Raw genomic sequence first — 23,398 nt, 5'->3', positions numbered from 1 at the left:
ATAATTAGAGGACGAAATTACCTAAAATCAAATTTTAGAGCAAAAATTGATTTAAAATATTTTAAATAATATTATAGATATAACAAATAATATTAATATACTTATATTAATATTAATATTATCATTATTAATAATATTTTTTTCTAATAATTAGAGGACGAAATTACCTAAAATCATGAGTACAAATTTTTAAGAAATCCGCACAATCACAAATTTGATTAAATCTCTTACTAAATTATCTTTATCACGGACATTTTTTTCAAAAGAGGAGACAATCTCGTTGTGACAATGACGTATGATAATCGCGAATTAGTTTTCGAATTATCTAAACCGACATCCTGAGCGGAACTGTAATACGTATGACCATGTTGCAATAGTTCTCGCGTCAGTAACTATAAGAATGAATTCCAGGATATACCATTCCGGTGAGTCATTCTTCATGAATAATTGTGTCGAGTGGCCGATCATGCTCGACGATAAAAACTCCGCGTTCACGTCGCTTAATCAGAATACTCTAGAATCGCTTAATTTACGATCGACATTATTTACTATGCATTACCGATCGCGTCTGATTAGCCGCGTGACTTGACGGCGGAATGCTGAGAATTTATCATTGAAAGAAATTTCAGTAACACATTGGCGCCAATTTATTATTGACCGCTTGATCGCAAACAGCGAGTAATCAGACTGAAAGTAAAAACAGTCACGAAGAGGCGAGTCTTGCGTCTCTCAATTAAAAGAGAAATTGATAACGCAGTTAAGTTGAAATTTTTATCTATTTAACTTGTACGTTGAATTGAAAGAAAAACTGAAAGAAAAATACTAAACTTTAATAAATATTTATTTAAATAGTTCTAAGTGAAAAATAGTTTTGAGTGAATATTTATTAAATGTAAACATATATTTGATAAAATCACTAATTTCATTTAATTATCATTTTTTATTAAATATTTATTTACTGTAAATGTTTACTTTTATTTAAAGAAATATTTAGCAAATTTTTCTTCGTAGTATATCTTTTTACGTTACGCGATAATGTGGTTACGTTATAATTTATTATTATGTATTGCGATTTATTTATTACATAAAAAGATCTTTTCTTCATTAATAGAACTAAAAAGATGAGCAGGATTTAGCTTTATTCAATGCAAATGTATTTTATTTATGTATTTATATTCTTCCCTTTCATTCCCTTATTCACAATAATTACCGGATAGAAAATATAATTATTTTATTATAAATATTACAATAAATATTATCCATATAATTAAGATATCATAAATATGTTTTAATAGATAGCATATTTTTTTAAAATTCCTCGCTTACTCCTCGAATCCACAAATATCTTTTATTTATATTCGCATATACATATCGCAGCAAAATGTTTACTGATCTTATGAAAGATGACATCGCAGTATCTTGACATTTAACATTTACACACGCTTCTTTAACGAAAAAGATCATTTACAGATTAACTGGAGAATATAACTTTTTTAAGAGTTTTTGAAAATTCATATAAAACGGTTTATAAAAAGCTATCGACTGACACGTGTCAGTAAAAATACCGATAAACACTTCGGGGAGAGGGAAGATAAAAATTCTTTAAGAATTAATCGGATCAGCAAGGAACGTAAATCATTCGGCCGGCATGCATAGTGATTGGCATGACTAGAAGGAAAGAGGAAACGAGGGAGGAGTAGTAAGGCGCGAAGAAGTAATTCCGTAGTCGCGCGTGCACGCTTGGAGATTGTTTTCCACCAAGCATCGGCAGCTCGTCAATATGTATCGCATTATTCTTCGCTCGCCGGTGCTGTCCGTCTAGCGATATACGTGCGACTCGCGTACATTACTATATAAAGTGAGCACTCGGAGGCCGCATATATGTTCTTCTTTATCGCCATCGTCGCGTCCTCCTGCTACGGGAGGCATGCTTTTATGAATACCGATTTCCATTCCGCACCCGTCGTTCTCGCGGTATCGAATTATTGACGCAAGGCGGCCTTTGGCACGCGCTCGAATAACAAGCGCGATACGAGATTCTTGAAGTGGCGGATGTAACGCGAAGAACGTTTAGTAATGAGCGCGAACTTGACGACTGATATTCTTCGTTAAAATCAAAGGTAGAACATGGACTGCGCCATTCGTATGCAGTGTAAAAAAAAAAGTCCGAACAGATTTAGTCACGGAGATTTATTCACATTTGTGATCCTGTGGACTTCTCTGAAATTCGTATTCATGATTTTACGTAATTTCGTCCAGTAATATTAGAAGAAATATTAATATTAATAAAATTAATCGATAAGAATGAAAGAGATAGGACGCGAAGATAGGTAGTTTCTACCTCTTTCTTAAATACAATATCTTAGAAAGAAAGAAAGATTGATCTTCTTCATATTCCCTCTCTCTTATTTTTGTTGACCATATTTGATATATTTATCTATTTAAATATGGATTATTTATGATGCAGTCCACATTCTATGTCTTCTTGATTAGAATGGCATTTCGTAAGAAATTCATTCGTGTTCTTTCGCAAACTTTGACGGTTTTCACATCGAATATAACGGATATAACTGTGAATAATGAATTTGTAATTGTGTCCTTCTTGCACGAAATTAGAATTCTGTTGAATTAATGCTCACTTAGATTTGGTGGAAGAATTTGTCTATCTGCAATTTTAAAGTGAAATTCTTCAAAAGTATTTCCTTAATTTCCCTTAAGAGAGAAATTTGTCAAATAGTCTACAAAACTATATCTAATTGTATAATCATATGAAATTGTACTTTATGAAAATGTTAAAGAAAAATTATTTAGACAAGGAATTATATCGCAAAATAAATGTATTGTTATGTATGCATGTATATCGTTCACTGATTAATACAATGAATCGTCGTTGCTGCATGTTTGCATCGCGATTAAGTCAATAATAGAATTGCTAACTCACAACTAAATAATCTTTAAATAATCTTTGTTTGATTTGCGTGAGATTTGAAAACTTTATATAACAAACAAAAGTAATTTTGTCTGTTCATTTTGTCAATACAAATATTCAAGTTTAGAAATTAATATCATTTCACAAAGTATCGAATATTTAATTGCTAATCACTTAATGATAACTGATATGTTTATAAACTTCGACAGGCGATTTTAACTCACTTTAACTAAATCTAAGAGAGAAAGAATGTGTGAAAACAAAAAGAAACATATTAAAGTTAATTTTATTGTCAATATACTGATACGAGATTTTTAGAAAAAAAGAGAAAACATACTAATTAAAACTCGTTTTTGCAAAGGAATAATTTCTTTAATCGTAATTCGATCAAGTTGAATTTTAACGAAACATGCATGTTACAAGCAACATTTGTATCATGATATGACTGGTAAGAAAGATATATATAATTAAACACGTTAATTACAAGAAAATTACTTGTATTCTGATTACAAAATATGTTGAAGTCGTAAATTCGTTTAAGATAGTAAAGAATTATGAAAAAATTATGAAAAAAATTACTTAAAAAATATCTTGTAATGAAAGTAAATTTAATATTAATATTAAATTTCGAAAAAAATTAAAATTGATTCTTCCTGTAAAAAAAAATGGAGCAGACAGTAATTATACTCCATAACCTTATATTTAAGATTTTCTTAAATTTGTCTTTAGATACTCTACAAATTATTTCATTACTACTATTGAGCATCTAAAGATAAATTTAAGGAAGTCTTAAGTACAAGGTCTGACTATGAATATGGACATTAGAGTAGCAAATAAAATACATAATAAAAGTTAAAAGTTACGGTAAACGACATCCGTTTCGGAAGGAACGAAAGATGCCACACATTTTCCGGTAAATATACTGTAATATCATTAAAATTATGATCGTGACTAGAGGAACGTTTTCATATCCATTCATCCATTTCAATCCGCGGATATTGCCATGTAAAACGGAATACGTTTGACGCAAACGCGCGTAATCGCAAATTCCTCGCTGTCGCACGTGAAATTTTATTTACAAACTTTCATCCGCTCCCTGGTGTCGGATTAGCGGGGTAAGGATCCGTGGTGGCCGCGTATACGCGTACCTAATGACGCGTGTGCACCAATACATGCGCGTGCCGCGTGCACACGTACTTGTACGCGTACGCGGCTACTTGGCCGGCAGGTGAGGAAAATATGCACCTACTTTACGGTTGAGGCAGGTCGCGGCTCTTTAAATCGCCGGAAACGTACGGCTAGAGGTGGAGAGACGCGCGAACGAGCAACAGAGCGAGTCAGCCGGTGTGTTCCTGGCTTCCTCCTCCACTTCCCAATTCGCTTGACATTGTATTTTCGCTGCCTTTCGAAAGCTTCTCGGAAAGGCACCGTCGCCAATAATCGCGATCAACGCCGTTACTCACTGTGCGCCTTAAAACAGGTTGCGGCAACGGCGCAGTTGGAATGCATATCGGCCGTGTGTATCTGTATGTTTTCTTTTTTTGTCTCACTGGTAAAAAAGAAGAAAAAATACGCAAGTTGATTCCCTTCCCACAACTTACCGGGTATTCCTTTAACTGTAATTTTGTTTTTCTGTTGAATAATAATTTTTTTCGATGGGATGCTGTGCTATTTTTTTTTCGCAATAATTATTTACAGTTTTTAAGATGTTTATTAGCATCAAATTAAGTCTTTTAAGAGATGCTTAATTATATAGATAATAGATTAAGTCGATTGTTAATTTAATTTAGGACTATTATTACTTTAGCTTTGAATTAGGACTGACATCACTATTTTATCTTTGTGTTTCAAGATCGACAAATAATTATTATATATTATATATTAGATAAAAAGAAATTTATTATTTTTCCATTCAATTTCATGCAAAAATAATGGATTTCTTTTTATTACACCTAATATTATATATTTACAAAAAATATTATGCATAAAAAACCGCTTTGATCAAATATGGCATTTTTCAGAAAGTGCAGATCGAACTCCGACAAAATCACTGTTTTATCGATTCAATATGACGTAGGCCCGACCCGATTGCATTAACGTTACTTTAACTTTAAGAAAAGCTTAAAATTCTCTTTCTCTCTCTCTCTCTCTCTCGGCTTTAAAAAGAGAATTTCTCTCAAGCTTTAAAGTCAAAGTAACATTGGCGCAGTTCTAAGAACTAGAAAAAGATAAAAAGTCGAATTGAAATTAAAATTAAACTACATTATGGTACAGAAACGGGTATAAATCTAATTCCAAGAACTCGACGTCGCGTTACAACTGAACCTCTTGTAATCTATTAGTCTGTAACCTTTAATTTCGTAAGTACAGATTGCAGAGCTTTTATATATCAAACAAATGTTATCAGGACTTGATAAGCTCTAGCTCTTGGACTAAAAAATAATAAAAAAGAACTTAATTTCTCAAAATATTTTATCGCTCTCGATCTAAATTATACGCTACAGATTAGTAATGCGTGCTTTAATTTTAAAAATTTCCAAATCTATAAAAGTAATCATTCTACGAAAATAAAAATAATTTAACCAATAAACCAAACAGCTTCACGATCTCCTTAAGGTTATCACAAGTAAAAAAGTTTTAGTCGTAATTGTAAGATCGTAAACATTTCGACCAATCATGGTCGAGCAAATCTAAAATGTAAAACCACACTTTTGACTGTGATTGACTAATTTTCTTATCACTTTACGATTACAACTAAAATTTTTTTATGTATGATTTTAAGAGATGTATAAAATTCGCGAAATTGATTTTTAATTAGCAAAAGTGTAACCGACAATGAAGATCATCATGACTTCTAATGTTACGTATTGCGGTAAATCTTAAATTAAACTTTCATTAACATGAAGCAGAACGATAACAATCTGCCTATTCATTAGCATCTGTCGACACATTTATAATCAAAAAGAAACAACGAATAAATCTAGAACATCACGTGTAAATATACATCACTACTGTACTCCAGAAATATCAACAACGGAAATACATTCTTCGATTAATGCTGATCTATGTCTCGTATAAACATTGATCTCGTATAAACCGGAATTGCCCATCGTAAGATCGCAGATGAATGTAAAACGGTTCATTGTATCCGATCTATTCACTCAATAAAGATCTTCGGCTTCTTTTATCCGCAGCTATAAACCGCGACGCCTTCGTTCATCTTCCCCGAGAAAATTATTGTTTCCATGTACATAAAATCCATAACATTTCTTGTGCTACTCGCGTGTATCTTCCCTCGAGAGACGATGACGTTCTATAACGGTTAAAACATTCGGTTCATAACCAGTGGGAGCATCGTTCGAAGGAATGAACGACGGTGGGAAAAATAACGTCGGCGGCTTCTTCTAAGTTAACCGAGAGCACTTTGTTTTTTCTCCCGTAGAATACTGTTTAAATCCTATGAGTCAGCTAATTTCATGGCTCGTTAAGTTGCGACCGACCCAGCCCGTACCATAACTCGGTCGGTGTTGATTATATCCTTTACAGTACTCTTCAGAAGAAATTCACAAACATTGTGCAATCATTTAAAATTGTAGAGACAAGTAGTGTTAGTATGCGGACTATACCTCCGATCGATCCTTTTGCCGAATATTCGCGTCGTGGATATCACAGAAACGTTAGATTTTTTACAGAATTCAAGATCGACTTGTTACTTGATGAGTTTTACGATGTACATATTTCTCTCTCTTAAAAACCTAATATTTATATTAAAATTATTTATTAAAAAAACAAAATTATAATAACTATTATTATATACTTATTAAACAGTAATTTTCAAAAGATCACAGTTTAACAGAGATTAATAGCTTTTAATTATCGTTTAACAAGGAAGCGAAAAATCGAGAGATTTTAATTAAAATTGTTGCAATATTAGCGTATAATCCATCAAATATTTTTATATATCATGTATATCAACGGTTAAAAAATTTTCTTTCGAGCGTGAACCACGATGATTTACGCCTATGCAATAACCGAAGGTCAAAGATGCGTGCAGCTGTACCGAGTGCAGCGGCTCCGAGAGCCATCTCTTACGCCGCCCCGCCTTTTTCTTCCTCGCCCTTCCCTCTTCGATAAGTCAGGATGAACCAGGCCGGCGGAAATCTCAACACAATTTTCATGAATTCTCGATAATACACAGAGTGTTCGGAAATCACGCATTTTCTCGTTTAATTACAGAATTTTTGATAACTTTGAGCGAATTCTTGCTGTACAAATACAAGAGCTATTAAAGTAAATCTCGAAACAAACGAACTTAAAAAGAAACTCGGAGCAAAATTGAATATGCGTACGATTTTATAAATCAATAATAATAATAATAATAATAATAATTTTGTAATAACTGTCATAATTATTATTATAAAGAAGATTCACAGACTCTCAATATTAAAAATAAATATTAATAATAAAAAAACAGGTAAATGAAAGCACAACATAGTTGATATTAAGGTATACAAATTACAATAATATTTAAAAACATATGTATTTTTTACTCCATGATAAAATTCGTGTTACATTCATTTTTCTAAAAATACGTATGAATGTTTCGCTTCATTTTATACTTAAGCCATCTTTAGCAAGTTTACAAATTAAATAAAGAAACAATACACTCTTAGTAAACTAAAGATGACTGCATAGTTCAAACGTTCTGAATATTCCTTCTTGACAGCTAAGTGACTGTTAATTAAGTTTGATTCGACAAGGAGTGCGTTAACAATTAATATCATTATGAAAGAAGAACACTGATCTATACTTTCGTTGATAGTAAACAATGTATTCACATTAAAATATACACCGCAAATTATTATTTATTGTTATATTTATTATACATTTATATTTATCATTATAAAATACGCAAAAATTTCTATGACATTTCAAAGATAAAAATCTTACACTGTAAGATCTTCGGACGCATTCATCTTGTTATATTTACTGGTTCTCTCGTTACATTCTGAAATTGCATGAGACATCTAAGATCTGCATCAACGAGATGCATTCTATACTTTAGTTAGACGACGCCGGTGGTGAGAAATGACAGACGGGTGCGAAACACGTGTGAACACTCTGGGATTAACGGGCGGATGCTGCATTTAATAATTTGCCAATTGTTTTTACATCATAGCGTGGTATTAATCGATAAATGTAGCGCACTATGAGCATCGCACTTAGAAAATTATTTTCTTCTTATGGATGGATTACGCTTGAAATCGCTTTAACGCTCTATAGTCTCGTCTCCATTCTTCTGCCTGGCGTCTTCGTCGCTTTTGTATCTTTTTAAAGTGCTTTTCTTACTATTCTTCCCTAACAAATGGGATTTCGATGCTGGAGGTATGTGCTTTTCCAACAGTGCACGGACCTTCCACAAAGATATATACGCTTGAAGTAATCGGATGTTCTCGGAGTGCTATTGAGGACACAAAATCCTCCGTTTATTCTCGTGTTGTTCAGCAATATAGGGTTGTCATAAATTTCTCATCCTAACATTCTATAGCTTTCCCCTGATTTCCATCACTGTTTGGACTTTTAATTGTTAAGTTGGCAGTGTTCCAAAATTATATAGTTGATGTACATATATTAAATTTCTTTAAAGTCAAGAATTTTTAACTTTCCAAAAAATTTTACAAAATTCCTTTATTTTTCCCTGATTTCCCTGACACTTTTTCAATTTCCTTTCGCCGACAATTTCCTAATTTCCGGTTTTGTGGCAATTCTGTAATACATCTAAAATCTATTTCTCGAATATTCTCCTGGCTGTCGCGGGAAATCGAATGGGAATGCGGAAGCGAAAGAATTTGACGTTCACGCGATTTCATTGATTAGTTGTGCTTAGTAGAGTCAAAAAAAAGCGGACAAAGCCGCATTCCTTGAACGACAGTAACACACATTTTAACGCTGTCCCGGCCTTTCGGACGAAAGTCTGAAACGTTTCGCTTTTCTCCTCGCACAATGACCATTCAATGGCAGCTTCATCAAAGAGAGAAACGCACTTCTTCGTGATATATTATCGCATTTAGAAACGAAGAAACAACGAGTTTAAGCGATGATCTTGAAACGGATGACTTCTATTTGTATATCTCGAACTCTCGACAATTTCGCACCTTTCTAGGCACCTTTTTATGATTTTTCAATTTAACTTGTAATAACTCAACTTGATGATAATCTACACTGTGAGAAAAATTTTTTGTATTTTTGATTATAATTACATGTTATAATTATGATTATTACCGTTATAATCTAGTTATTATTACTAATATTAAAACAATAATAATTATAGTAACATTATTATTATCATAATGATAATTATAATAATATGTAATTATAATCATAAATTTTTATCTTAGTGCAAAAATTGTATTTTTCTAGCTTTATTTAAACTGAAATTAAAGTGATGGTTTTGTAGTAAAAAGAATCTGATGGTTGCATTAATTGGAATGCTGATTGAAAATGGATTAAAATTTTCTGGCTGAATCTACAATTATAATTTTAGTTGAGGTGACCAGAATTTTGATTGATAAGGTTATCTTCTGGTTTTCTGAACGTAAATAACTTTTAAAGATAACATTACCATCAGTTTTGTGATATTATCAATCATAGCACAAAAAAAAAACACAATTTTATATTATCATCAGATTAAGTGAAGATAAACCACAAGTCTAAACCATAAATTCACTAGAAAATGAAAAATCGAATCATAATTAATAACTTTTTATAAGCCACTTTCCAAGTTTATTCGAGATATCTTTGACGCAAGGTTATACGTTCTTTTTTTGATAAAAGTTAAAAACGAAACTAGGATAATATAAAGATCCTTTCCTTGAAGACAAAAAAAAGTCTCGTTCAAATATAAGATAGTCCTCCTGCTATCTCCAGGACACAGAATGATGTCGGTCATTTTAGTAACGAAATGTCGATACGAAACAGAATCAAAGAAACATGAAGGGGAACATTTCTCAAAAATGACGTGTCCGTTAGGATGCGCGATACAACCGTTAGCATGTCCGAAATTGGTCAGCCTGACCAATTGATCTCGACCATTCCATCCGTTATTTGTAGCTATCTTGGTAATGATTAGTTCAATAGGAACTTCCTCCGTATTACCTGTGACCTCTTTTCTTCCAATTCTACCATTCGCGATTGGAACGGGTATTCATTGGGAAAATGCAGCGAATGATATCTCTGGCACGATATTATGGTAAGACAGCTGCCACTTCTCGACATGCAGTTATGGTACATGACTATCGATTGAAAAGCGAAATAATTAACTAACGTGGAAAATTGTGATATTCTTGGATACTAAATGTATACGTTTAAAAGAAATTGTATATAGAAAATATTTACCCAATATATATTTTATATTATATACATTAAAGACTAAATTTTAATAAATATTTGTTTGAATAGTTCTAAGTAAATATTAACTAAATATAAACATTTAATTATTTAGTACAAGAAGTAAGAACCATTAATTTGATTTAACTTATCATTTTTTTATTAAATAAATATTTAATAACTGTAACTTAAGTAAATATTTACCCATTATTATTCAAAGAAATATGCGTAAGATATTAAATATTAAAAATCGAACGAAAATAGAAAATTTTCAGAAGAGACTACAATTATAGCTTTTGAATGAGCGATAAAAGGTTAAAAGGCAAGTTAAACTTCAGAACTATAAAGAGATAAAGTGTGTTAAAAATAACGGATTTTTGCTACACATTCCTAGAAATACGAAACATTTTGCTTCAAATACATCAGAAGACAGAAAATAACGGAGTTTTCAAGAAGTTCAGAAAAAAAGATGCAACAACTAATATTACCATGTAATTATCTGCGTTCTCATTACGTTAAAATGAGTAATAGCTTCTAATATCGGCATAAATTCTATACGCTATTTATAGCGAATCATAAATAATCTGTACTGATACGTCTTAGAGTCGAAAATATCAATGATAATAACTATTAATCACACTGGCTTTAGCATTAAACGAATCCTTTGTTCAGATTAGATATGACAGGTTTCTTGAAATAAAACGTGTATTGATGAAATTTCTGTTTTCTTTAAAATAAGATTAGATTAAAGACATTTGTTTAAAGCTTCAAAATTTCATTAAAATATGACAAATATCTTGGAATATAACATGTATTGATAGCATTGCTAAGCTTTCTCATAGATACCGATATCTAATGTAACTTATAGCATTTTTTTTTCAACCATAGCAGGTTTAAATCGATCTGGGTTGGATTAATGATGTTGCATGATCTACTGTTGGTAGAGCATGTAACGTCAACCAATAGTAGAGCATGTCATTAATCCAAGTCGGTTTAAACCCGCTACGGTCGAAAAAGCTATTAATTTCACCAATAAACTTAGATTGGATTAGAAACATTTCTTCGAAGCTCGCTCTAAAATTTCATTAAGAAAGGCTGTAAGAGCATCACGAAAGACATTCCCTTTGTTTAATACAGCGATTCTTCGCCGCTCTCTTACGAAGGAATGATGTTATGTTCAACAGATGTCGGGGTAACGACTCGAAGGGGTAGGCAAAAGCGACAATATAGAAGGAAGACAAATGTGTCACGAGGGTCGATAACCAGGCTAGAGATCATCAGTGTGGAATTCTGCGCGAAATTATAACTACGGAAAATATATCTCTGCGACGCGATAAACAGTTATATAAGTTCTCCAAATCATTCAGGATTTTTTTTCTTAGCGCAAAGAATATTTCAGTGGAATATTCTACTTGGTTTGAGTGATAATTGATTTATGAGAAAATTCTGTAATATTTACAAACCACGTTTTGAACGATACATTCTACATTGAAAAAAATAAATTTTAATAAACGTTTGATCGAATAATTCTAATTGTAAGTAAATATTTATTAAATTTAAAAACATATTTATTTTATACAAATACCATTAATTTGTTTAATTTAACTATTATTTTTTATTGATCTAATTAAGAGAATTTTTATATCGATCGAAGATAGAACTTAGTGCTTAAACATTTCTGTATGAATTTATATATATATATATATATATATATATATATATATATATATGTATATATATATATATATATGTATATATATATCTGATTCTGAATTAAGATCTGGCAGTAATTTTTTCAGTGTAATAAAGTTTTAATTCAAGAATTAATTGCAATATATTGAATTTATTTAAGTTGATAAAAATTACTGTAAAAAATGTCAATCATAATTTTCGGTTGAAAACAGATCGTCAAGCGGTCGAAAGGAAGTGCGATATTCATGATACCTTACGTGAATCGGTACTTCTAGCCTGCTTGCTCAATATTGCGAGAAGAGAAAATTCGTTTCAAGTTTCGTAGACAGACCTGGTTTTCTACCACGGTATCTTCAATATAAAACGCGTAAAGATTCAAATCATCGTCCGCTAGAATCTCGTGGCTGGAAGCGTTCTGTATGTGTTACAGCTCGCCGCGATAATGAAAATGTGAGAAACCCGTTAACCCGCCGCTCCTAAGCTAACGACCACACAGCAGCCGACAATGAAGGTACAAAAGCGAAGCGGCGAACAAATTCTCAATTGGCCATTATTCCGATCATTAGCGATGATTTTCGCTCACAATATCATCCTAATGAATCGCGATAATTAAGCGAGCCGAGAGCGAGAGACACATTATCTCGCTGGGAAAAATTTCAACTTTCGCGCGAGAAAGCACCGTTGACGACAACGGCAAGCAAACAATCGATTTTCGCGATGATTGGCAAGAGAGAGAAAGAGGATTTTACGATATTCTATCTATCTTCAAATCGGCGAGACAATGATTGACGATGGAAAACGAAAAAATCGATGGCCCCCTCGATGACTACGACGTGCCGATTATCGCGTTTCTCAGAAATTGAAACAAGCGTAACAATTCCGACGAAATAGACGGAACTTTCGTCTAAGAGCGTTTTCTTACCTCGTCTCGGAAGCGAGATGCCCCGCTTTCTATATCAATAAAATTGCGCAGCGGAAAGAAACGACCGATTGCTTTAGTGTCTCGGAGGGAACGAACGTATCGCAAATAGACGTTATTCCGAAATTACTGCATTAAATTCCCGCTTGCAATTAATCCCCCGATTAAAAATGAGCATCTATCTCGGCATGCTATTTATTTATTTTTACGAAAATCGCGGACATGTAGAAGCGTAGTTTGAATAGAAAGATCAATTAAATCTAATGCCAAGATTGCTCCTCGGGAATCTAAAAACACGCCTTGTGATTAAAAGCATCTCGAGGCTCCTTCAAGCGTGGTTGAAACTTGATATTGCAAAAAGCATAACAAGCGAATATTTGTGCAAACATTGAGGATGTAATATTACGTTTTTCGTCTTCCCAATCGTCGATTCAGAAAAACAGACATATGCAAAAGTGTTATTATTTTCATTTGTATTCTCATAAACTGAGAAAAAAATTATGCATTTGACTAAATTAATTTTATCAAATAAGCAATTTGTTTTTTTTTGTGTGTATTTTCGTCAAATATTTATTTCAATCTTAACCTGTATTTTACTAAGAAAATATCGGTGCATTCTGTCTTATCAACCACACACAAAAAAATAAATATCATTTTATTCCTAAGAAAAATGACTCAATTTACTTTATTTCTTTTAAGACTCGGTTATCTTCAACATAGAATATTTTCTTGATAATAAATCTTAATCATTTCTTATTTCCGTTTTAATTTATTTTATTGTTTAATTAAATCTTAAAATATACTTATTACAAATTTTAAAAACTTATTAATATATACTCAAAACAAGAATTTATTTTCTTTTAAAGAATATTACAAAATATTATAAAATTGATTGAAGAAATTTTTTACATATAATAAGGTTTTATTACATATAATAAGTAAATCAAATTTATTTTAATTTGATGATTTTGATTGAAGTTAAATTTACTTGTAGGATTCAGAATATTTTGAAAAAATTTAATATTTGCAATGAATTTATGACAAATTTGCGGATGTACGAATTTGTAAAATATTTGAAAGTATTATGATTTGTGCATACAGTATATTTTTCTGTGTACAGAATTTCAATCACATGGTTGGACATCTAGTTATTTTGACCAGAATTCTGATAGATTTACAGACAAGAGATAATCCAACAAAATTATTTTCAGATCTGTATAAATAGCTATTTTTAGATATACATACTTCTGATTTGTCCATTTCCGATCCAAAATTCCAATTAATGCAAGTAGACTCTTTTTCCAGTACATCATTTTTTTTTTCAAATTTTTAATTGTAATTCTCAAAAGAAATTTACGGAACAAAATTCTCCACCTTTCATTGGGTTTACGCCTAGATCGAAGGCACAGCTTCGAAAGTTGACAGCAGCCGCCATTTTGAAGCGATCCGCGCGAAGGCCGTCTTTATGCGTGCATTTTTATCATACGTCGCAGCAAGATAATTACGCTTACGATGTCGCGATGCGCACTCGAGCACGTACGCCGAGATTACACCTCGACTGGAAGAACGTATGGACAATCCTAGAGAGAACGAAATCGTTCGAAGAGGGAATTGTTAAATATAGCATAAAAATTGCTACCAATTTCTCGCGACAGAGCATCTCTTTTTATAATCCCCATTATTCGTAAAATTCGTTTGTGTCTCGGTGCGTCTTTCAAGTCGATTCTCGCGGAGTTTAATTCAAAAATAATCACGAGATAATTCAGGGACGTAAACAGGCTCCTACTCGAGTCCGCGTTTGAAAGATCGAAGCGTTATGTGAGCATTGCATTTCCTTCATCCACACTCTGAACCAGAGATCCTCTAACATAGTCTGGCCATGAATAATTTTATCAAAACAAGAATGAAAAAAAAGGGGAATATATGTAAAACTTTTTATTAGTAAATTTAGAATAAACTTCTATAATAAACATTAAAACTTTTAGAGTTAATTGTCACCCTAAAAAGTGAAATTTCTCTCTTAACGATTGAACGACTCAATTTTTATTCTTTAGAATAAGAATATTTCACTCCAAAGAATTTAGAGAGTACTATTTCTCTTTATATATGCTGTCTCATTCTAACTTGATGAAGTTGACAAAAATGACGGGCCAAATCAAAAGTTGTTCGTCATCTCATGGCCAGATTCTGTTATAGATTTCTACGCCGAGCGAAATGCCGCGCGCATTCGTTGCATCTCGAGGCATCCAGACGACGTAAATCATCCCCCCGGTCGCGTCGTAAGCCGTTCCGTGCAGCCGACATTACCAGCCGCGCGGATTAAATCGCGACGCCATGTCGCCGATTGCGATGGTCGAGGACAGGGGGATTTAAATCGCCACTCGACGACGATCCTGCTCGCTCTAATCGTCAGGCTGGAAGATCGGCGCGAATGCGCTTATCTACGACCTCGCAAAAAGTACAGTTCAATTGCCGAATTGCGAATTCGCGGATTATTGACTTCTTAATATTGTATAGCGAGATTGGCTGCGTTTAGCGGAAAAAGCTTTGCAGCAACTGTTGTACAAATTCTTTAACGTGATTTGTTTACTCTCTAAATTCTTTGGAATGAAATCTCACACTAAGGAGGGAAAATTGAACCAATCTTCAATCAAAAGGAATGGCTCAATTTCCAATCTTTAAGGGTGAAATTTTACTCTTCAGAGTGAGATTTGTGATTTATGGGCTCATATCTAAACTTCAAGTCTTAAAAAATTGATCAATCACAGTCGGACGTGAGAAGAGTAATCGATTATTATTTGTCATTCTCTTACGATTTAAAGCTTAAATAATGGCTTATTATAGAAAGTTCATTAGATATACATTTACATGAGCAATCAAGACAAAACCAATCATATCAAAGAGTTTCACAACAATTGCAAAACTGCATTTTACCGAATGGAGTCATTGAGATTTCTTCTTTCTCCGAAGGCAGGGTAATTTTGTACGGTATTTATTCTACATTTGGAAAGCTCCTGGATTCTGAGGGATCGAATGCGCGCGCGGTTCGAGTAGGAAGAGAGAAAGAGAGAGAAACGACAGTCAGAGAGACTAGAATAAAGGCAATCGATCCTCCCTCACTGGGCACGCAGAGAGACCGTTGAACGAACGGATAGACACGCACGCACGCGAGAAAGAAAATGCGAGGGGATCAATTTGGCCTACGTGTAATCGGGGAGAAAAAAAATGAGGGAGAGAGGAAGGAGAGAAAAAGAGAGAGAAAGAAAAAAAAATACTTGGCGACACTTACCTCGTACTTGATGCCATTCAACCGCAACCACGTCTCCACCTTGAGACCATACGGGGATAAGGACGGGAGCAGTGGCGTCCGCGGGAACTGATATAGATAAACAACGTCCTTCTCGTAGTCGGGGTGGTGCACGGTGCTGGCCTTCGCCGGCGCCGTGGCTGCGCCGGCGGTCGCGGCGGCGGCGGCAGCGTCGTCGTCCTTCTTGCCGGCCGCCTCGTCCTTCTTCGCCGCCGCGTCCTTCTCTTCCTGCTTGTTATCCGGCGGCGCGTCGTCTTTAAGCGCCTCCTTCATTTCCTTCACGTCCTTGATCTCCTTGCTCTCGGGCCCGTTGTTCTCCGTCTCGGTTGCCATCGTCATTGTCGTTGAACGGCTACGCGTTTGCGTTTCTCCAAAACTCTCGTTCTCGTCGTCGTCCCCTTTACCGTCCGGCCAGAGGGGAGGAGGGGAATGGGGGGGATGGGGACTACAGTCGCGTGCTTCTCTACTTCAAAACTCGTGTCTCCCTCGTCCTGAGAATCGCCGTCTCCGCTCGATCGCGCGTGCACTCTCCGATCTCGAGCCTATCTCGACGGTAGCGCGCACCACACAAACCGTACGCCAAGCACTCGTCGCTCGTCGCCGCTTTCTGCTCGCCGGCCGGTTCCTTCCTTCTCGCCGCCGCTCGCTACCTCGCTTCGCGCAGTCGGTTCTCCCCTTGCCGCGCGCGCGCGCAGTGGCGGCGCGCATGCGCAAGCGCCACACCCCGCCGTGGTCGACATATTTAATTGGTCGGCCACCCCTGCCTTGCGTGCGCGCGACGAACACGGATGAAAGGAGAGAAAGAGCGCGCGAGTGTCTTCCCTTTCCCCTCTCTTTCCGTGTCTTGGAATACTCCAGGAAAGTCGCGGCAACGCCGCCGCCATCGCCGTTGCAGCGGCTAGCGATGGCTTCGAGCAGGACGAAAGGGCAACCTTCCGCTTAAAAGGGACGGTGCGCGCAGGGCCGTTTTTAGGGATGCAGATGCCCATGTGGGTATAAAAAAAATGTGCTTGAAAACATCCTAAGACGAAGAATGACGGGCATTAATAAATTTTAAGTATCTCAGGCGACACAAACTGAAAGTAATAACGTCAATTGGTTAGTTCGCGTTGCTTGAAGTCCTTAAAAATTTTTGCACTTAAAACAAGATAAATATATAGATATATTCGGGTGATGGGAAGAAAAAAACGAAGATACCGAGTGCAAAAAGTACAAGCATAACGAACAGAACCTAATGTTAACTTCTGCATTCAACAGTGGAAATAATGTACAATAAAATGTCTGATTTTCTTATTTCTGCACTAAACTGCATTAGAAATTTCTTATTCGTTATGATGGCAAATACATATCTAACTCACTTTACATTCCAAAAGCTATACTAGTTCAGCTACAGAAAAAATAGACTTGTAATGTAATATATGTGATGTTATAGCAAACATTGATATTATTGTTACAACATTGATATACAACATTGATTATGTTATTTTTAATTGATGTCGACTGGGATGCTTCGCTTTGTTTTACATTTTGTTTAACGTGATACATAATAGCAATCAGCTTTGAACTGTTGTAAGATTCTTTAATATGATTGATTTATACATTTGGATTTATACATTTGGATTCAGAGAGAATCACTGAGAGAAAAAAATTAATCATATAAAAAAATTTTTCAAAAGCTACCTTTTGTACTGTAAACGCTGTTATTTTTTATTTTATCGATGACTTGAGTTTTATTGTAATTTTGAGAGATCCCTTTTGAGCATTTTGATGTATGTCCTGTCTTTACTGTCTTCGTTGAAATAGCATAGAAAGTAAAGGAAACAAACAAAAATTTAGGGTCTGATCTATCCAGATAACCATAAACACATACATAAAGAAATTTATCCAGTTTACTGCATAAAGAAAATTATTGTATTTCACATGCGTCTTTATAATACAAATATGATCTTTTTATGCATTAATTTAATTTAAAAAAAAAAAGATGAAGAGTAAGTTAAACCAAGATTAAAGTTAGTCTACATTGGTAAAAATGCATATTAAACAATAAAACGCAAGTAAAAGAAATTAACATAAAAGAATCAACATTTATTACGTTATTTATTTGCCTTACGTCTCTGTTAATAATTAATATCGATTTATTTACTACTAATATTTTACTGCCTCAGTTTTTTTATGTGCCACATAATCTTTATGTTTTGTTTCTTATGCTATTTCGGACAACAAAAATAATAAAGGCGCGACGTATATCAAAACGCATAAAAACGATATCTTTCAAAAAGTATAATTCAACAAAAATAAAATTCAAATTATCGAAACAATAATGCTAAAAATTGACATGCTGCGTTCAAAGAAAGTAGCTTTGCAATTGTAAATTTCTTTAATATGGTTGGTCTTGCCAATCCTAGTTGATTTCTGTTAATTTTCTTATACTTCTAAATTTCTTATATTTCTAATCTAAATGTATAATATTAAAGAATAATATTAAAGAATTTTATATAACAGTTGTAAACCCATATTACACAGATTATTCTAGTAATATATCAGCAACATTGCAATGTTCCAGCAAAATATTGTAAATGTAGTAATATTATAGGAACATCGCAAATATTGCAGCAATATTGCTGCAAACTTCTGTGTTATATGGGAAGTTGCTTTCTCTTAAACGCAACCATTCTTTCCTTAAGAATGAGGGAAAGGAAAAGAAAGGAGGTTAAAATTTTATCGAACAATAAGATAAAATTTACTCTACTTTTTAACATTAAATATCATTCCCCATTTCACACGCGCATTGACTGCGTATAGTCGATATTCACAATCAATTCTTGTAATCTGTTAAGACTGTCAAATTGTCCACAGGCCAATCACAGAGCCGTATTAGCATCTTAAAAGACATTACTTAAAACGCTCTTAACCTGATTTCTGCATGTGGAACTATGTTCTACTAAAAAATTTTTTTAATTTAATTCAAGGGCCTAATAAGTAATTCGTATTAAAAAATTCACTTTTTTCCAAATTTTGATTATTTTCCCAACAAATATATTATATGTACATTTAATTTTAAATGTCAATAGAAATAATTTCAATGGATATATTCAAATTTGATGTAGATTACAATATACATAGAGTTTGAAGGGGTTAAATCGAGAAAAAACGATGAGTAAGTGCCTATAGATAGAATCAGTCAAATGCGCCTGAGGGTGCCGTGTGTCTAATCGCGTTCCTGGGACCATCGTTCTATCGACCGAGTAAGGAGGATCGTTCTCGAGTGCGTCAGACGAGCCGGAGATTCGAAAATCGGATCGGTCCCATCGCTTGCACGTCCCGGGCTGTGCCGATGCAACGCGTGCGCGTCGGCGTTTACACGCACGGAAACGCGGCAACGCCGCGTATCAAGCGGCGCAACAACGAACCCCTTTTCACGGGTTACTTTTTTTTTCCACACTCTCTCTCTAGCCGATGGACTCCTATTTGGAAAACTACTTGCCGGAACTTGCGCTGTTCGCGGAGCGCAAGCTCAGCCCGGTCAGCTCTGATGCTCTCTCGTTCTCTTTTTTTACATTCTCTCCTTCTATTCATCTCTATTTCCTTTTCTCTTTCTTTTTCTCCGCCATCGCCCAGTTCGAGTACCGTTTCGAGATTGTTAAGCCTAGAGATTGAAATTGCACCCTCGTGCGCGATGCGCCGCTTCGCCTCGGAATTATCGATAGACTGGCAGACGGTGGATGCGATCGATAAGGTGCGCGACACCCTTCCGATAGGACGTTTAAACCCTTTACGGTCTTGCATCGTGACGTGTCAGTCCCCCTGATAATTCTACACGCGTCTTTTTTCTTTTTTGTTTTGTACTTGTGATATATCGGGAAAACGGCATGGGAAAATGCCATGTAATTCGCATGAGAAAAACTTGCGTTTTTCCATTTCATGAAACGTTTTGAACGACGAGCGATGAATCGAATATCGCGGCATTTTATAACGAGAGAGTTAATGATCGTGAAAACGAGAAGAAAAAAGCGGAACATCGCTTCTCTCGACTTTTGTCTTTGCGTCGTCCCGTCGAAAGAGGAAAACCGCGAACGGTAATCCTAATGAGAATAAAAGTTGGAACTTACCTTGTAAGGTGATTACGTTTCTTTTCCTCTATCATAACTCGCACTGGACTTCAAAAAAGTTTGAGGCTTTGTTTCCTTAATAATAATCATATTTCTGTTTTAAATAAATACATACAACAATACTCTTTTATGCGAGAAATTCACTTTTTTTTTCAAACCTGACATTTATTTCTCATATAAATTTTAGAACACGAACTTCACACTTTTTTTTAAAAATGCTATCCCTGTAGAAAATAAATTTTTATGAAAAAGAATTAAAAATGAAAAAAGTTATAATATTTTGAGTAAAAAAATTTATTTTTGAAATTTTTACTTTTACAATTTTTTAATTGTTAAAATTAACTTTTTCAAAGCCGCTGTATTTTTATTTTCTACAATATTTAAAAAGTATATTCAATAACTTTTTTCACTTCAAAGAACAATAATCGTGAATATACGGTTACCGATTATAAATGCGTTGGGGTGCATTTGCCCCAAGAGATTATGAAGGATTAAGTTTCGTATGGATAGGGAAAAAAAGCATATTTGAACAATTTGATTTTACAGTGAAAAAAAGATGGTTCGTTTAATTAAATTAATTTAGTTGTCTTTATTTCTTTTATTGGAGACTGTATGTATTCAAGTCTAATGTATATATTTCATTTCAACAAATACATTCTTCAATAAATAAGAATAAAGACAGCTAAATTAATTTAGTCAAATGAACAATTTTTTTCAATGCATGATCAATGCATGATCAATGCAATTGATTAATTCTCTCTTCATCAGAGATCTCGAATCGATTTCTAATATTGTGAAAGGATGTACGTTTTGTTGTTTTAGTTTCTTCTAGAAGCTCCGTTTATGTTGTAAAGCCCATTTTGTTATACAATTTTGTAAGCAAAGACTGAGAAAAATGTTCTGGTTAAACCAACAAAAGACTCAATCTCAGAATGGCACGTTGGTTATCACAATCAAAAATTCTATTTTGCCTCATCATTCCGGTTAGACCTTTTTAATCAGACTATTTTTCTTTGTGTAATTGTAAGTAATTGGAGTAGTAAGAATTAACTAAGTCACAGTCAAGTATGAGAAGAATATTCGACTGTGATTGATCAATTCTTACAACTACAACCATTTACAATTACGCTTATACAACTGAATAGAATGGGTTTTATTCTCCCCTTACATTCGACTTACACTCCGATTTTTTATTTTCACCGGGAAACTCATGCAGAATTATTTTTTTATGTCGCATTTTGTGGGGGGAGTGAACAGTGGGGATACAAGGACGACAATTTGGGATAATTGTGATGTAGGATAATTTAAGATTGCCGTACAAAATTTTTGTAACAGTAACTTTAAGATGTTAATTTAAACCAATCAGGATATTGCTTTAGATCTACGTAGTCTAACGAAAATAGAAACAGCAATAAACTTATCTATAAAGCGAGTTTCAACCAGTTGAAATTCACTTTATTGCGAAGTTATGGATAAATTTACTGTTATTCCATTTCTGTTAGATTACGTAATCTAAAGCAGTATGCTGATTGGCTCATCGGCTTAAGTTTATACTTTACGCATACGGTTATGAATGTATTTAGTGTGCGGCAGCCCTAACCAGTTGCCTCTGGGCAACGTTATATAGAGCCGCGCACAATCGAGCCATTATTGTTGCGGCCAGATGCAGAATATTATGATAGGGGGAAGGGAAGCTAGGGGGAAATGGATTTTCTCGAATAACGAAAATTTCAGATAAAACTCGCACGGCTACTGTTAAAGAGATAGTGCTGTTTTTAAAAGCATTTTCTATTAGCGCGGTTAATTTCGCCCGATCGCGAGGTTTCGATATTAATTTTCAAACAGGAAAACAGATATAAAGTAAAAAATATGAAAAAAATAAAATTAATTGATTTTTCTGTAGAAATAACAAATGTTTATAGAAACTGTTGTCGCTCGAAGAATATTTTTTTTATGAATGAAATGATAAGTTATTTTTCTGATAACATTCCAGATAGAATTTCTTTCTCTAATCTTCTTTCTTTGGCAATGACTCCCTCAATAGGTCCGATTTGGCTGGTAATAATCGATAATGCAATAGATAAATACAGAATCGTGTATATATAGTGAAAAATAATTGTCAAAAAATAATTGTTAAGAGTACATTCTTTAAATTCTTTGAAAAAAAATCTTACTCTAAAAAAGAAAAATTGAGTCGGTTTTGCAAAAGAATGGCTCGATTTTTAATTTCTAAGAGTGAGATTTCATTTTTTAGAATATAATTCACTCTAAAAATTTTAAAGAGCAGAGAGATGTCGATTAATTTCGTCAGAAACATTTTCCAAAATTTGTTCCTCGGTGACTTCAGATGTGATTTCTTTTTCCAATTATTGGGTTGTCCGGAAAGTGCCGTAAAAGATTTAAATTTAATAAATGTATACTAAAATTTAAATCTTCTGCGTTTCAATTTTCCTTCAAAATCGGCACGAACTTTCCGGACAACCCAATACATAATATCGTAGCGATCTGTTGGCATAATATAATCTATTATATTATATATTATAGATATCTTATCGATGCTTGGAAAGCAGAGACAATATCCTAACCAAGTAATCAAATAAGACAAAGAAATGTTGCATTACGAAGTCACTAACGTCATCGCGAAGTAATCCCGACTTTTTACAGAGCGTTTCTACAAAAAGTTTTATACTCTATTAATATTATAAGTTCGCATACGACGTAGGCTTTATGTCGTTCTCTTTTATACGTTTGAAAATACGGAATTACATGACCTGCTAGTAATATGCAATATTAAATTTATAGCGTACATAGATAGTTACAAAAGAATACATCAGCGCAAAAAAGATTAATATTCTACTGAAAGAGAAACGAAGAAAAATTCTATGGTCGCTATTGCCATATGGCAAAAAATTAAAACGAATCGCGAGTTATATATGAATTCCCCCCTCCCCTTCTCTCTTTGTCTTTCTCTCATTCTCTCTTTTTTTCTCACGCGACAACACTTAAAATCGATCCATCTAAAATGGGGCTTTAAGGGTGCATCCTACATTTTTCTC

General features: G+C 34.0%; 1 protein-coding gene across 2 annotated transcripts in view; it reads right to left on the bottom strand.

The window, feature by feature from the left end:
- Positions 1–16,572, bottom strand: part of LOC105618331 (failed axon connections) — a 34,403-nt gene extending 17,831 nt beyond the window's left edge. For both annotated transcript variants that reach the window (XM_012199873.1, XM_012199874.1), the window contains exon 1: positions 16,216–16,572. In XM_012199873.1, coding sequence (XP_012055263.1) covers positions 16,216–16,572 — 357 coding nt within the window. The remainder of the gene's footprint in view (positions 1–16,215) is intronic.
- Between the last annotated feature and the right edge of the window lie 6,826 nt (positions 16,573–23,398).

This window comes from Atta cephalotes (genome assembly GCF_000143395.1).
Source record: "Atta cephalotes unplaced genomic scaffold scaffold00016, whole genome shotgun sequence".
Classification (NCBI taxonomy): Eukaryota; Metazoa; Arthropoda; class Insecta; order Hymenoptera; family Formicidae; genus Atta; species Atta cephalotes.
The sequence above is the reverse complement of the archived record's forward strand: the minus strand, read 5'-3'. Positions and strand labels throughout refer to the sequence as shown.